Source organism: Oryctolagus cuniculus, chromosome 17, assembly GCF_964237555.1.
Source record: "Oryctolagus cuniculus chromosome 17, mOryCun1.1, whole genome shotgun sequence".
Lineage (NCBI taxonomy): Eukaryota > Metazoa > Chordata > Mammalia > Lagomorpha > Leporidae > Oryctolagus > Oryctolagus cuniculus.
Genome location: NC_091448.1, coordinates 34,354,054 through 34,366,572, shown reverse-complemented (window position 1 = coordinate 34,366,572; position 12,519 = coordinate 34,354,054). Strand labels below are relative to the sequence as shown.

At 41.5% G+C, this 12,519-nt stretch overlaps 1 protein-coding gene across 11 annotated transcripts in view; it reads left to right on the top strand.

The window, feature by feature from the left end:
* The window catches only part of TRIM37 (tripartite motif containing 37), a 171,955-nt gene that overhangs the window by 117,698 nt on the left and 41,738 nt on the right, over positions 1–12,519 (top strand). For all 11 annotated transcript variants that reach the window (XM_070060979.1, XM_051824777.2, XM_070060977.1 and 8 more), the window contains one exon: positions 6,414–6,532. In XM_070060979.1, coding sequence (XP_069917080.1) covers positions 6,414–6,532 — 119 coding nt within the window. The remainder of the gene's footprint in view (positions 1–6,413; positions 6,533–12,519) is intronic.

The window sequence follows — 12,519 nt, the reverse complement described above, 5'->3', positions numbered from 1 at the left end:
TACAGATTAAATGTATATGGACATAGATATTTAAATTATTTATTTTTTCTAGAATGTAAAGTCCTATACAAATATCTGCAACTCAGCTGTAATCCTCAATTTACAATTAATTTTGTCTACCAGCCTGGTTCATATGGATATAGTATAGCTCATATCTTTTTTCCTCTTCTGGATTTAAAGTATTGTAAATAAAAAAGTTTAAATACTAATGGTAAAGTGGTTCAAAATGAAAGGGGGAGTGGAGTGAAAATTTGACAGTCTTTATCTCCCATCTGGCTGGTTTTCCAAATGCCTGCCCATACACATTCTTGCTGTTCTTAATTTTTTATGTATGCTGTATCTTCTTAGGTTTTCTAGATATTTAAGCAACTATGATTATGCAGCTTTCTCTTTTTTCCCCCCAGAAACCTTTTACTTAAGGAATACAAACTTCATATATTTCATAATTGGAACATGCTGATTCTTCCCACCATGCCCCCCCCCCCCCCCCACTCACACTCCCACCCCTCTTCTTCCTCCCTCTCTTATTCGCACTCCAATTTTTTTACTAAGGTCTATTTTCAATTAACTTAACACACATATGATTAACTCTGTTAAGTAAGGAATTCAACAAATCGTATGAAAAAAAGAAACTGTTCCTCAACAGTCAAGACAAGGGCTGTTCAAAGTCATTGATTCTCAAAGTGTCATTTTCATTTCTATGGATTTCCTTTTAGGTGCTCTGTTGGTTATCACAGGTGAGAGAGAACCTATAGTATTTGTCCCTTTGGAACTGGCTTATTTCACTAAGTATGATGTTTTCCAGTTTCATCCATTTTGTTGCAAATGACTGGATTTTGTTTTTGTTTTTGTTTTTTTTTTAACGACTGTGTAGTATTCCATGGTGTACATATCCCATAATTTCTTTATCCAGTCTTCAGTTAATGGGCATTTGGGTTGATTCCATGACTTAATTATTGCAAATTGAGCTGCAATAAACATGGGGGTACAGATAACTCTTTCATATACTGATTTCATTTCCCTTGGGGAACTTCTCAGGAGTGGGATGGCTGGGTCATATGGTAGGTCTATATTCAGATTTTTGGTCTTTTCTTTGTTGGGAGGGTCTTTATTACTGATTCAATTTCTGTCTTGGTTATGTGTCTGTTTAGGTTTTCTATGTCTCCATGGCTCAATTTAGGTGGGTTGTATGTGTTCAGGAATCTATCCATTTCTTCCAAGTTTCCCAGTTTGTTGGCATACAGCTCTTTGTAGTAATTTCTGATGAATCTTTTTATTTCTGTGATGTTTGTTGTTACATTTACTTTTTCATCTCTAATTTTATTGATTTGGGTCTTCTCCCTCCTTTTTTTTTTTTTTTTTTTTTTTGGTTAGTTGGGTCAGTGGTGGTCAATTTTGTTTATTTTTTCAAAAAACCAGCTCTTCATTTCACTACCTTTTGTATTTTTTTTTAGTTTCAATTTTTTTTTTCTCTAATTTTAATGATTTCTTTTCTCCTACTAGTTTTAGGTTTGTTTTGCTGTTGTTTTTCTAGGGCCTTGAGATAAATTGATAGCTCATTTATTTAGTAGTGCTTTTCCAACTTTTTGATGTAGACACCAATTGCTATAAACTTTCCTCTTAACACTGCTTTTGCTGTATCCCATAAGTTTTGATATGTTGTATTGTCATCTTCATTTTTTTCCAGAAATTTTTTCATTTATCTTTTGATTTCTTCAATGACCCACTCTTCATTCATGTTGTTCAGTCTCCAGATGTTTTCATATGTTCTAGAGATTCTTGATTTGTTGATTTCGAGCTTTATTCCATTATGCTACAAGAAGATGCACGGGGCCGGTGCCGCGGCTCAATAGGCTAATCCTCCGCCTAGCGGCACCAGCACACCAGATTCTAGTCCCGGTCGGGGCACTGGATTCTGTCCCGGTTGCCCCTCTTCCAGGCCAGCTCTCTGCTGTGGCCAGGGAGTGCAGTGGAGGATGGGCTAAGTGCTTGGGCCCTGCACCCCATGGGAGACCAGGAAAAGCACCTGGCTCCTGGCTTCGGATCAGCACGGTGCGCCGGCCGCAGCGCGCCAGCCACGGCGGCCATTGGAGGGTGAACCAACGGCAAAAGGAAGACCTTTCTCTTTCTCTCTGTCTCTCTCTCTCTCTCACTTTTCACTCTGCCTGTCAAAAAAAAAAAAAAAAGAAGAAGAAGATGCACGGTATGATTTCGATTGTTTTGGATTTGCTGAGACTTGCTTTATGGCTTAGCATGTGATCAATCCTAGAGAAAGTTCCATGCATTTCTGAGGAGAATATGTATTCTGTGACTGTAGGATGGAAAATTCTTAGTTATCTGTTAGGTCCATTTGGTCTATAGTGTTGATTAGTGTTGATTAACTGTTTCCTTGCTGATTTCTGACTGGTTGGTCTGTCCATTGCTGAAAGTAGGATATTGAAATCTCCTATTATTATTGTGTTGGAGTCCGTGTCTTCTCCCTTTTAGATCCATTAGCATTTCTTTTAAATAGTCAGGTGCCCTGTAATTAATCATTACATAGTGCCCTTCTTTGTCTCTTTTAACTTTGTCTCTTTAAAGTGTCTCTGTCTCTTTTAGTTTTTGTGTTAAAGTCTATTTTGTCTGATATTAAGGTGGCTACACCAGCTCTTTTTTGGTTTCTGTTAGCATGGAATACCTTTTTTTTCCATGCTTTCACTTTCAGTCTGCATGCATCTTTGTTGGTGAGATGTTTTTCTTGTAGGCAGCAAATAGACCCGTTTTTTAATCCATTCAGCCAGTCTATTTCTGCAGAGCTGAGACCATTTACATTTAAGGTGACTATTGATAAGTAATGACTTTGGCCTGCCATTTTTCCATAAATATTCCTATTTTTTTACTTTGTATTTCCTTTGTATTTTTACTGGACAATTTTCTGCTTGCACTTTCTTTCTTAGTGATGACCAAGTATTTACGTTTCTGTGTGTAACATATCCTTAAGCATCTTTTGTAAGGCTGGACAAGTGGTAACAAATTCTTTCAATTTCTGTTTGATATGGAAGTTCTTTATTTCACCTTCATTCATAAATGAGAGTTTGGCAGGCTATAGTAGTCTGGGTTGACAGTTTTTTTCTCTTAAGATTTGGAATTTATCTCGCCATTCTCTCCTAGCCTGTAGAGTTCTTGATGAGAAGTCAGCTGTGAGTCTAATTGGAGATCCTCTGAAAATAATCTGGCATTTCTCTCATGCACATTTTAGAATCTTTTCTTTATGTTCTACTGTGGAGAGTTTGGCTACAATGTGCCGTGATGACGTTCTTTTCTGGTCATGTCTATTAGGAGTTTTGCATTAGGGAAGTTTTCTGTTATTATTTCACTAAAAATGCCTTCTAATCCTTTCTTTCTTTCCATGGCTTCAGTAACTCCTAAGACCCATATGTTGGGTCATTTGATAGTATCCCGTAGATCTCCAACAGTGTTTTTTAGTTTTCTAATTTCTTATTGTTTTTAGTTCGACTGTAAAATTTCCAGTGATTTATCTGCTAAGTCAGATATTCTTTCTTCTGCTTCACCGAGTATACCATATTTTTTATTTGTTCTATTGAATTCTTCATTTCCAATATTTGATATTGGTTTCTCTATTTTTTTTAAGATTTTTATTTATTTATTTGAAAGTCAGAGTTACACACACACACACACACACAGAGAGAAGTCTTCCATCCAATGGTTCACTCCCCAGTTGGCTGCAATGGCCAGAGCTGCACTGATCCGAAGCCAGGAGCCAGGAGCCAGGAGCCAGGAGCCAGGAGCCAGGAGCCTCCTCTGGGTCTCCCACATGGGTGCAGGGGCCCAAGGGCTTGGGCCATCTTCCACCACTTTCTCAGGCCATAGCAGAGAGCTGGATTGCAAGTGGAGCAGCCAGGACTCGAACTGGTGCCCATTTGGGATGCCGGCGCTTCAGGCCAGGGCATTAACCTGCTGCGCCACAGCAGGTGGCCCCTTGGTTTCTCTTTAAGTTCTCAATTTCATGGGAGAAATTTTCTTTCATGTCATGTACAGATTTCATTTAGTTTGTGGGTTTGCTTCTGATTACTTCTAAATAATCTTACAATCAATTTTTTGAATTTCATTTCTGTCATTTCTTCAATCTTCTCATTTTCACATTCTAATATTGAAGTGTTGTGTTTGTTTGGGGGTGTCGTGTTGTGTTCCTTATTCTTGTTTCTTGAATTGCTGCTTATCATTCAGCATTTGTGGGGCTACTTATTAATTTCTTCTCTGTTTCTTCCCTGTGATGGCTTTAATCTTTGGACTATGCCTCTGTGAATTACTGTAGTGTCTGCTTTTTCAGTTAATCCCTAGAGGTGTGTGGTGGCTGTGGCTAGGGAGCTCTGTGCAGTGCTCCAGGGTGAAGGGAGTTCCAGGGTGACACCCCGGTTGGGTATGGTAAATGTCCCTTTTTTTAATCAGAGGGGAGCTTTGTTTTGCTCTGTTGGTGTAGTCTCATGCTTATCTCTCCTCCTCAAAGGAGACCAGTGCCTGGGTACTAGCCCCAGTGGGTATAATATTTGTCTGCATTGCCACAAGAACCACACAAAGACTCTGTGCAGTCCTTAGTGTAAGCACAGCTTTATTGCCAGTGGCTTGGGCTGCTACAGACTGGTCTCACCTCACTCCAGAACTGGTGCTGAGGTTCTCGGCTGCTGGGGCCCTGAGTTGTGCATGTCCACACCCTCCACGTAGATCCACAGTGTCCCTCTAATTTGTGTGGACTTTCCTCTGCCATTTTCCCCAAACTCTTCCCTGAGATGGCAGTCTCCCTACTTTAAAAACAAACAAACAAACAAACAAAAAAAAACAAAAAAATCCTATTTTCCTGTGTAGCTTTTTAAATTTAAAAGATGTGGTGCTAACATTGTGGTGTGGCAGGTAAAGCTGCTGCCTGTTAACACTGGCATCCCATATGGGTACTGGTTGGCGTCCTGGCTGCTCCACTTCCTATCCAACTCCTTGCTAATGGCCTTGGGAAAGTAGCAGAAGATGGCCCAAGTGTTTGGGCCTCTGCACCCATGTGTGAGACCCAGATGAACCTTCTGGCTCCTGCCTTCGGCCTAGCCCAGCCCTGGTCTTTGCAGCCATCTGGGGAGTGATCTAGTGGATGAAGATCTCTCTTTATCTGTCTCTGCCTCTCTTTCTCTGAAGTTCTGAATTTCAAGTATATTAAAAATACATCTTTAAAAATAAATGAATAAATATAAAAGATGTGCCTTATTTTCTCACTCAGTATATTTGGTAGGCAGCATTTTGGCACAGTGGGTTAAGCCACTGCTTAATAGCTACAGCCCATATAAGAGTGCTGGTTGAAGTCCTATCTACTCCACTTCCTATCCAGCTTCCTGCTAATGGACTTGAGAAGCAACAGAAGGTGGCCCAAGTATTTGTGCCCCTGCCACCATGTGAGAGAATAGGATGGAGTTTCTGGCTCCTGGCTCAGACCTGGTTGTTGAGGTTGTTTGGCGAGTAAACCAGTAGATAGAAGATACCTCTTTCTGTCCCTCTCTTTGTGACTCTGCCTTTCAAATAAATAGATCAATCAATCAGTCTTTAACTTTTTGAGGGGCAGACATTTGGTGCAGTAGTTAAGTTGCTGCTTGGGATGTGTATGTCCCCTATTGGATTGTGTCATTCAAGTCCTGACTCCTCTGCTTCAGATTAAACTTCCTGCTAATGCACACCCTGGAAAGCAACAAATGGTGCCTCAAGTGCTTGGGTTTCTGCAGTCTACTTGGGAAACCTTGATTGAGTTCCAGGCTCCTGGTCTAGCCCAGCCATAACTATTGCATGCATTTGAGAAGCGAATTAGTGGTTGGAAGATACCTCTCCATCTGTCTCTGCCTTTCAAATGAAATGAAAATAAATACAAATTTCAAAATAATAAACAATAACACAAAATTTGAAATTTGTTACCACCTTTGCATGTACTCTACTTTTTTTTTTTTTTTTTTGACAGGCAGAGTGGACAGTGAGAGAGAGAGACAGAGAGAAAGGTCTTCCTTTTGCCGTTGGTTCACCCTCCAATGGCCACCGCGGCTGGCGCGCTGCAGCTGGCGCACCACGCTGATCCAAAGCCAGGAGCCAGGTACTTCTCCTGGTCTCCCATGGGGTGCAGGGCCCAAGCACTTGGGCCATCCTCCACTGCGCTCTCTGACCACAGCAGAGAGCTGGCCTGGAAGAGGGGCAACCAGGACAGAATCCGGCACCCCAACCGGGACTAGAACCTGGTATGCCGGCGCCGCTAGGCAGAGGATTAGCCTAGTGAGCTGCGGCGCTGGCCTCTACTTGGTTTGGTGTTCATTTTCAGAAAAAGGAAATATACCTTATTGTGTCACTTACTGGTTTTATAAAAATACCAAATTATGCTTTCTCTCTTTTAGGGCTAGTGCTAAAGGAGGTCGCCTGGAAGGATTGCAGGTGACTGATTTGGAAAATAATTCTGAAACTGAAGAGTTGCAGCCTGTGCTACCTGAAGGAGCTGCAGCTGCCCCGGAGGAAGGTAAGAAATGATAAAGTCAGAATTAGGTGTGGCAGTGGCAAGGAGTATTAGTTTAGTGAAAGTGTCACTGAGGGACCTGGCACGTGGTGCAGTGGGTTAAGCACCTACCTGTGGCACTGGCATCCCATATAGGTGCCAGTTTGAGTCTGAGCTGCTCCACTTTGGATCCAGCTCCCTGCTGATGGCCTGGGAAAGCAGTTTAGGATGGCCCAAGTCCCTGGGGTGCCCCCTGTTCCTGGCTTCAGGTCAGCCCAACTCCAGCTCTTATGTCTATTTGGGGAGTAAACCAGCAGATGGAGGACCCCTCTCCCTCTCCCTCTCCCTCTCCCTCTCCCTCTCCCTCTCCCTCTCCCTCTCCCTCTCCCTCTCCCTCTCCCTCTCCCTCTCCCTCTCCCTCTCCCTCTCCCTCTCCCTCTCCCTCCTCTACCTTTCTCTCTCTGTGACTTTCAAATAAATAAAATCAATCTTTAAAAAAATTACTGAAATACTAAATATTAAGCCTTTGTCTTTGAAGTCCATTTTGGTTAATATCTGCAGATTGCTTTGCTTTGGATTGGAAGAAGAGCAGCCAGTACTCAATCCAGCACTCCAATATGAAATGTGAATGTCCCAAGCAGCAGCTTAATCCACTGTGGCACAACAGTTGCCCATTGTTATGTGTTGTTTGTTTGTTTGTTTTTAAATTGAGAGGCAGGGAGACAGACAGATAAACAGAGAGTGAGCTCTTATCTGTTGATTCACTGCTCAAATGTCTACAATTGGGTCTGGGCCAGGCCAAAGCTGAGAGCCAAAAACTCATTCTGGGTTTCCTACATCAGTGGCAGGAACAGAGTACTTGAACCATCACCTCTTGCTTCCTTAAGTGCACATTAGCCACAAGCTAGAATCAGGAGCAGAACCAGGGCATGTACCCAGGTGCTCTGACATGAGATGCGTCCTAGGTAGCATCTTAACCAGTAGGCCAAGTGCTCACGTCTAACCATGTTTAAAGTTTATTATGGAGCCCTCAACTCTGCCAGCTTATTTCCAGTTTTACTTTCTAGCCTTTTGTCTACATATTGTTTCAAGTTCATTGTTCTTTACCTGAAAGCATAGAAAACATCTTGTATTTTGAGTAACAAAGGTACTTGAAACAAGGCTGTGTGCATCGCCCTTTCTGTGACCTTCATGTGTTAGTAGAAAAGAATATCAACTTTGCCAGTGATGATTAGCATTGGGATTTTTTGTTCAATTCTTTGTAAAATTCTGTCACCTTCTACCTCTGCACTCATTTGAATTTCAATGACGGATGAATTGTAGCTCAAATCATATTTGTAGATGCAGCCACCTCTGCTATCCTGAGAGACTGTGGGTGTTAGCATTTTTAGGTTTTTCAGTTAAAGTTTGACACTTCCTGTTGGTTGGTGTTCCTAGAGTTGGCTTCATTATTTCAGTAGAAGAGATTTTTGATTGTTAAAATATTAAGAAATGAATTTGTTATGATTGATCCTTACAGAAGGGACCTCTGAAGATTAGCAATTTTGTATTTGTTTATACGTACTGGTTATGAGTTGTAATAGCTCAAATTATCCAGGATGTGCTGTAATTATGTGCTCATTTTTTCATGCAGCATTTATAAAAATGCTTGTAATTTCCTGTCATGACATTTGATGTTGTGATACAGTAACTCCTGAACCTACTATCTAGTTCAGAATTTCTGTATATTGGCACCATTGATGTTTGGAACTATGTAAATCTTCATTGTAGGATAACTATTCTCTGCATTTTATTAGCATCTTCAACTTTTACCTGCTAGATGCCAATAGTACTGCCACCCACCCCTTGACCCTAAGTTAAAAAAAAAACAAAAATGTTCACATTTGTTTTCACACCTGTAAGCTTTGGCAAACTGAGTTTCTCTTATATCTGTGTATAGGAAAAACAAGTCTTTTTTTTGAAACGAATATAGAGAGAAAATGTTTTATGTCAGATCACTGTGGATTTTTCTCTTTTTAAAGTTTTTATTGTTTACTTTTTTTTTTCTTTTTTTTGACAGGCAGAGTGGACAGTGAGAGAGAGAGACAGAGAGAAAGGTCTTCCTTTGCCGTTGGTTCACCCTCCAATGACTGCCGTGGCCGGTGTGCTGCAGCCGGCCCACCGCGCTGGTCCAATGGCAGGAGCCAGGTACTTATCCTGGTCTCCCATGGGGTGCAGGGCCCAAGCACCTGGGCCATCCTCCACTGCACTCCCTGGCCACAGCAGAGAGCTGGCCTGGAAGAGGGGCAACCAGGACAGAATCTGGCGCCCCGACCGGGACTAGAACCTGGTGTGCTGGCGCTGCAAGGCGGAGGATTAGCCTAGTGAGCCGAGGCGCCGGCTACTTTTTAATTTATTTAAAAGGCAGAGACAGACATCTTCCATCCACTGGTTCACTCCCCGAATATCTACAACAGCCAGGGCTGGACTGAGCTGAAGCCAGGAGCCTGGAACTCAGTCTGGGGTTCTGCATGAGTGACAGGGATCCAAGTACTTGCACTGTCACCTGCAGCTTCCCAGGGTGCTCATTAGTAGGAAGCTGGAAGTGGAGCTGTAACCTAGACACTGATACTAGATATGGTCATCTCAATAGTGTCTAAACTGCTTTGCCAAAAACCCACCTGCCTGCCTCTCTCTCTCTTAAGAGATGACTGTCTGCAGAAACTTGAGGACATTGTTTTTCAGTGTTGTTCCTGGCTGGGTATTTGGGACTACTGAAATGGTCCCTTAAATTACTCTTAAGCATCAATAAAATGTAACTGTTTTCTTAGACATGATTATCACAGATAATCCTTTTCCTTACGAACTGGACCATATGGGACAGCCTTATACTAGATTTCTCTTTTATTTAATGGTGATGCTGAAAAGCTTGACTTTTTTCCTCCCCAGTTGGTAGCCTATGGGATTCCTGTTGTTTAGGCCAATTTCCTTCTTGTTCTATATAAAAGTTAGTGCCAGCTATGGTAGCATAGATCCTTTTCAGTTAAATCAGGGGTACTCAAAACCCCTGTCCCAGGGAAAAGCCTTTATACACCTGTTAAAACCTTGCTGGTAGCCTATCTAGGAGGAATCCAGGGTCTGATGGACTGTGGTGTTTTGGGGAGAGCTGGTGTTGAGCCTCGCCCTTAAGACTCCTGTGTCCCACATTGGAGTAACTGGTTTGATTCTTTGCTCTGGCTTCTGATTCCGGCTTCTTTACAGTGCCAGCCCTGGGAGGCAGCAATGATGGCTCAAGTGATTGGGTCCCTGCTATGCACATGGGAGACCTGGGATTGCATTTCCAGTTTTGGCCCAGGCCTATCCCTGGCTGCAGTAGGTACATGGGGAATGAACTTAGTGGATAGGAGTGCTCTCTTTTTCTGCCTCTTAAGTAGATTTTTAAAAAATTATTTTTGAAGATGCTTTCAACAAGTTACCAAAAGAATCAAAGGACTTAAACAGTAATGAAAATGAACTTTATTGTTTTAGCAAGAATTCTTCCAATAGCAAGAAGTTAGAACTAATGTGATAGCAATTTCAGCATTTTAAATTTAGCTGCTTAACGTCATCAAGAACTTGGTTGAGTTTTCATCTGTTGCTCTGCTGCTGTAAATGAGTTGACTTACTCCACTCATGGTGGCAAGGTGGTCATTGCAGTTCCAATTTCATAGGGAGCCAACAACTCTCTGAGAATCCAGAGCCTTGTTTCACTGTATACATCTCTGTTTACCAATAAGGAAAACCTTTCTCAGAGCACCTCACTAATTACTGAAAGGGAAAGGTGGCCAAGTCCCGTCATTTGGTGCCCCTCCCTGACTTGTGCCACGTGGCTGTGTGGGAGAAGGAAGATACCTGAACGATTGAGGTTCCTTTTGAAAGAAGAAAGGCAGATGGAATTGTTCATGAGTAGAATAGAGTGTCAGCTGCACCACGTGGTTCAATTTTTTTCTGAGTACCTGAAACTTGAATGCCTGGATTAAAGAAAGGGTGTTTTAACTTTTCAAAAGTTTGCCTTACTGAGCTTATAAGGATGTTCAGAAATTATGGTAAGTGATTCAATAAATACTTTATTTAAAATTTCAGATGCAGATTTCTTTTGTATTGACATCTGTGAAACATCTTACAGTTAATGGTGTCTTGTAATTGCTGTCAGTGACAGGCAGTAGTTTGTCTTATTCACAGAGGCGGGAAACTCTTAGGTCCTAGTACTTGATAAACACAAAGTGATGTTTTCATGCAGAAATTCCTTCCTAGCATTTTTATTTTTGGAAATGGATATTTTCTTGAATCTTCAAACAATTAGTCACTTTTAAAATGAGAAAAAGTATTCTATTAGAATTAATTTTAACAGTCTACACTGAAATGTTACTGGTTTGAAGGAATCCATTTCTAGGAAGTAGAAAGTAAAAACTGCATGCTGATACCTGGAATCAAAGGTTCAGGTCAGCAGGAACACTTTGGAGAAAAGTGACCATAAATCTGTCCTGGTGATAGCTGTTGCCATTGTATATTTGTTCATGACACTGTTTGCTTCTAGAAAATACCAGTGAGTTTACAGTTATATACATGATAGAAGTCATCAGTTGTGGTCCCAGAAATAAGAAGTCTTCAAAGCAAACTAAGTCCTTAGATTGGAATTTTCAGTTCAGGTACTGCTGAACTATTATACCTGCCAAGAGTTCTACATGTTACATTATACAGTGATACCCACAGTTGTTTTCGAGTGTTCACTGTAGACCATCATTCTTGTAAATACTGGCTGAATGATTTTTTTAAAAAGATTTTTAAAAATTTGAAAGGCAATTACAGAGAGAGGGGGAGAGACAGATCTTTCACCTGTTGTTTCACTTCCCAGATGGCTGCAATGGCTGGGGTTGGGCTGGGCAGGAGCCAGGAGTTTCTTCCAGGTCTCCCACAAGGGTACAGGGGCCCAAGTACTCTGGCCATCCTCTGCTGCTTTTCTTGGTGCATTTGCAGAGAGCTGGATTGAAAGTGGCACAGCTAGGACACCAGCCTGTGCCCATATGGAGTGCTGCCGTCGCAGGCAGCAACTTACCTGCTATGCCACAGTGCTGGCCCCTGGTTAAACAATTTTTAAGATCATTATAGAGGCCATTGTTGTGGTGCAGTGGGTAAAGCCAATGCCTGTGACGCCAGCATCCCATGTGGGTGCTGGTTCATGTCCCACCTGCTCTACTTCCAATAAAACTTCCTGCTAACCCACTTGGGAAGGCAGTGGAAGATTGCTCAAATTCTTGGGTCCCTGCCACCCACATGGGAGACTGGGTAGAGTTACTGGCTCCAAGTTTCAGCCTGACCATTGAGGCCATCTGGGGAATGAATCAGCTGATGCTCTCTCTTCCTCTCCCTCCCTCTGTCAGCCCTCTTCCTTTCAAATAAATAAATCATAGGGGAAAAAACTGTGCCAGAAGTTCAGCAACAGTTCCATGAATGCCCACAAGGTGGAGGTAGTGCACCTCAGAAGTAGCTGCTTGAGATCTTTAAGCACTGAGAAATGTCACTTTAGCAAAGGAAAGGTTTTTTGGTTGTTTTTTTCCTTTGCTGAAGTAGAAAAAGGTTTCAGAAATTCCCATGCATCCAGCCTATGTCTTCTAAATACTGAAGGGAGAATCTGTACTACCTAAACCTTTCTTGAAAACAGAAAAGGAAGAATTCACCAGTTAATGATATTAATTATATTTTAATTATATATAGTTATGATATAATTATTCAAAATATATTAATTATAATTTAATGAAATTATGTTGTATAATTTAATGAAATAATTTGGAGCTATGGTTTTATTTGTTGGGAGTTTTTATTAGATTTATAAGTTTTTTAAGAAGACTATTTGTTAATTAATTGATTAATTTGAAAGAGTGGCAGAAGGAGAAAGATCTTCTATCTTCTGGTTCACTCCCCAAATTCCCATAACAGGCAGGGATGAGCCAGGCCAAAGCCAAGAGCTTGGAACTCCATCCCCGTGGCAGGAA